The following is a 1,525-nucleotide window of genomic DNA, read 5'->3' on the forward strand; positions in this document are numbered from 1 at the left end:
ACCCAAAGATTGAAATAATTTCTGAAATGACAAATGACAGCGATTCTGCAGTAGAGGAAAACAATAAAAGCATGTTTGAGAATTCAGTAGGAGAAGAAGTTCCAACAGCAATTTTTTCAAATGTGTGTAAGATACATAAAGAGCATGAAAAGGAGCACTTAAGACCCCTTGTTGAAAGCTTCTTTACAGAGCCTGCTAATTCCGACAGATACCTGGAGATCAAAGATAAACAGGCAACCCCCTTGAAACCCTTGATACAAGAGGTTATCACTGAGCCCAAGGATAATCTACTATTGTCACCAGTCTGCAGTCGACCAGATGACCCAAGCTCATGGGAAGAGGATGGTAAGATTACAGTAATTATAATTAATCACAGAGAAAAAGACAGGTGGCACATACACACTAAAAGGAAGGATTTGTCCAGCTCTTGTTGAAAAAATTTTCAATCCACTGTTAGTTAACAATCACCTCTTCCTTTTATTTATGTGGGAATCCTAATGAATTAGGAATTAAAATGTTATTTTCTCTTTTTCTACACAGAAGTTCTGGCTGAGTTTTATATAAATGGTTTTAAAAAAATGGGCTCTACATTTCTTTTTCCAATATTAAAGACTACCAGTGAGTTTCATCTGCCTTTTGCCTTCACGCTTTCAACAGGGAACGGAGAAGTACAGTGCCTGGCTGAGGGTGAAGGATGTCCTCACGAAGCACAAGATGACAAGGACAGTGAGAGTGGATTAGATTAATCACTTTGGAAAAAAACCCAGACCAGATCTGGAGCACCGTGCCTGGCTGACTGCTTGCGGTTTTTCTCAAAATGCAGAGCTCGGCAATGGGACCGTTAGTTAAAACTGATGTAACAGTTACTGTGATATAAAAACCACCGCCTTCAACAGGAGGACTTAGTGTTTCAGTCAGTCAGAGGCTGCTGCGGCCTCCAGCATCTGACCTGCAGGGCAGAAGTTTTGGTTGTGCCATTGTGAAAAAAGCGCATAATCCTCTGTAACCCGCAGGTAAGAAGCGCCTTGTGTTCCCATGGCCAAAGCTGTTGGAGATCCCTCGGCCCCCAAGCTCTTCAGGGCAGCTGGCAGCATTCACTGCTTTGAAAGTGAGGGTACTACCGTTTTAAGGTTAAATTCCACTCTCTTAAGTATTTTTTTTCCCCTTGCATCCTTCTAGGAATTACTTAGTTAAATGTTTCTGTCTTAAGGTTTCATTACATCCGTAGTTTCAATCCATAATGTAACGTGTTTCTGTCATTTGAACTACATAAAGATTCTACTTGTAACCAAATACATTTTTAACTCGTATCATCTCCTTACCAGTATATGTCATACCAGATGGACTTCAATGACAAATGGAGATTGCTTCTTAACGTGATATTTTACAGATCTGCTATTCACAGACATGATGATTGTTTATGCAAAAACAGATGCAGAAAGTGTCCATGCATGAAGAATCTGGTTTTACCTTTTAGGGCAATCTGTGATGAAGCATGTACTTATTTCTGCCATTTTCATATTTT

The 1,525-nt window shown here is 39.9% G+C and overlaps 1 protein-coding gene across 1 annotated transcript in view; it reads left to right on the top strand.

The window, feature by feature from the left end:
* DNAAF1 (dynein, axonemal, assembly factor 1) overlaps nucleotides 1–746 on the top strand; it is a 12,856-nt gene extending 12,110 nt beyond the window's left edge. The window contains exons 10-11 of the mRNA XM_009320815.1: nucleotides 1–345; nucleotides 658–746. The exon at nucleotides 1–345 is cut by the window's left edge and continues 16 nt beyond it. Of these exons, the coding sequence (XP_009319090.1) occupies nucleotides 1–345; nucleotides 658–746 (434 nt within the window). The remainder of the gene's footprint in view (nucleotides 346–657) is intronic.
* Nucleotides 747–1,525: the final 779 nt, after the last annotated feature.

Source organism: Pygoscelis adeliae, unplaced genomic scaffold (assembly GCF_000699105.1).
Source record: "Pygoscelis adeliae isolate BGI_AS28 unplaced genomic scaffold, ASM69910v1 Scaffold63, whole genome shotgun sequence".
Classification (NCBI taxonomy): domain Eukaryota; kingdom Metazoa; phylum Chordata; class Aves; order Sphenisciformes; family Spheniscidae; genus Pygoscelis; species Pygoscelis adeliae.